Genomic DNA, 1,802 nt, shown 5'->3' with positions numbered 1-1,802 from the left:
GTTAAAAGAAGACAGAGATGCTAACTATGATAGCTTATCGTTAAAGCCGGTTAAAAGAAGACAGAGATGCTAACTAACAGAAGATAACGGGAAAAACAAAGATTTTAAGACAGGATTTTTTTTAAATGGAAATTTTCTAAATTTTGGGACAATATGTTCTGATAAAGAGAACATTTATATACATGTTTAAGCCAGAATGATTTGACATTTAAATATGATTTCCCTACGACTTCATTTCTAGATAGTTCTTGCAGTGCATGATCTTCGCTGATAATCATGGGTCTGCGAGTCAAAACAAAATCAGATTTTATTCCAGAACAAACTCTAACAAACCAAGAACCACTAAATGAACAGATTCATATTTCTTAGGTTTGTTTAACTCAGACAGTTGGTTCAAAAAGCCTGGAGGAAGCTGCAGGTGGAAGCCTGCGGCGGTTTCTTACTGTGGGACGTCTGCAGATGCACCGTCAGTCCGCTGGCCTGGCTGTAGCCCTTCCCACATTCCCGACACACATAAGGCCGGTCGCCGGTGTGTGTCCGAACATGGCGCGTTAGCTCAATGGACTGGGCGAAGACAGCCTTACAGTATTGACACACATACATCTTTCCTAAAAAGAAAAAGAGAAGCAGAACGGACCGTCAACCTCCCCACCTGCCATCCAAAGGAGGCAGAAAGCCTCACAGCCAGACGGCCGTACCCTCAGAATGTTTCCTCTTGGTGTGGTAAGCCAGTCCGGCTGCCACGCTGAAGCTCATGTCACAGTGCTGACAGTGGTAGGGTTTCTCTCCAGTGTGCAGCCGCATGTGGTTCTTCAGGGAGGAATTGGCTCCGAACGTGGCGCCGCATTCCTCGCAGGAGAACGGTTTCACCTCTAGATGCTCCGCTTGTTTGTGGTAAACCAGACCTGAAATGTTGGTTAGAAGCAGCTTTGAATGATTGGGGTCTTTTTCTAGAAAGAAACGTGTTCATCAAAAGCTGAACGGAATCCTTTGTTGCAGAGCAACAAAAAATGGACTTAAGGTAGAAACTAGCAGCCCAGGTGTGACACATAATGTTGCTCATATGGTCAGAAACATAAAATAATGTTGGAAGAATAAAGCCTGGACCTGTTTCTACAGCAGGTTCAGCTCAGTGACAGAGTCTCCTCCTCGCTATTTAATGAGCATTTCTGTGGAAAGTTTGGGGCATTTCATTTAGTGTTTATCATCTTCAGCATCCAACTAACGGCTGTTTATAATGCAGAGAACACCAATTCTTCGCTCAGTTAATGCTGTTAAGTTCGTCTTTTGTTTTTTCAAGGTTTATACAAATAATTTTGACATCAAAATCCCTGATATGTGCTGTTAATGTTAAAAATACACTTAAATTTCTACTTATTCAGATGATAGATCCGTGCATCAGGTTGCAGAAATAAAAACCACAAATTCAAATTCAATATTTCCGTTTGGAATATATTCAGATTGAAGCAGCTGTGGTTTAAACTAACTGGTCTGAAGCGGCTCTCAGCTGGCCGCTCCGATCTAACCCGCTGTTCCAGCAACACCTTTAGAAAGCAGCTGGCTTTATAAAGTAGGGAAATGAAAAGAAGATCCATCATTCTTTGTTATTACCGGATCAGCAGCATTTCCTACTTTATATGTCCAATTTTTTTAAAAAGTGACACACAATATAACTAAGTTAAAAATAGGGATGCACGATATAATCGGCCACCTATCGGTATCGGCCTTAAAACTGAATATCGGACATCGGCCACCCCACCGATATTTAACCCGATATTTGATCAGCTTCTGAGTTTCTAAAG

General features: G+C 41.8%; 1 protein-coding gene across 1 annotated transcript in view; it reads right to left on the bottom strand.

The window, feature by feature from the left end:
- zbtb40 (zinc finger and BTB domain containing 40) overlaps positions 1-1,802 on the bottom strand; it is a 13,419-nt gene that overhangs the window by 6,972 nt on the left and 4,645 nt on the right. The window contains exons 7-8 of the mRNA XM_015403259.1: positions 699-905; positions 444-608 (exon numbers count right to left, since the gene is read on the bottom strand). Coding sequence (XP_015258745.1) covers positions 444-608; positions 699-905 — 372 coding nt within the window. The remainder of the gene's footprint in view (positions 1-443; positions 609-698; positions 906-1,802) is intronic.

The sequence above is a fragment of the Cyprinodon variegatus genome, unplaced genomic scaffold, assembly GCF_000732505.1.
Source record: "Cyprinodon variegatus isolate N-32 unplaced genomic scaffold, C_variegatus-1.0 Scaffold1474, whole genome shotgun sequence".
Lineage (NCBI taxonomy): Eukaryota > Metazoa > Chordata > Actinopteri > Cyprinodontiformes > Cyprinodontidae > Cyprinodon > Cyprinodon variegatus.
This window is presented reverse-complemented; position numbering and strand designations above follow the sequence as displayed.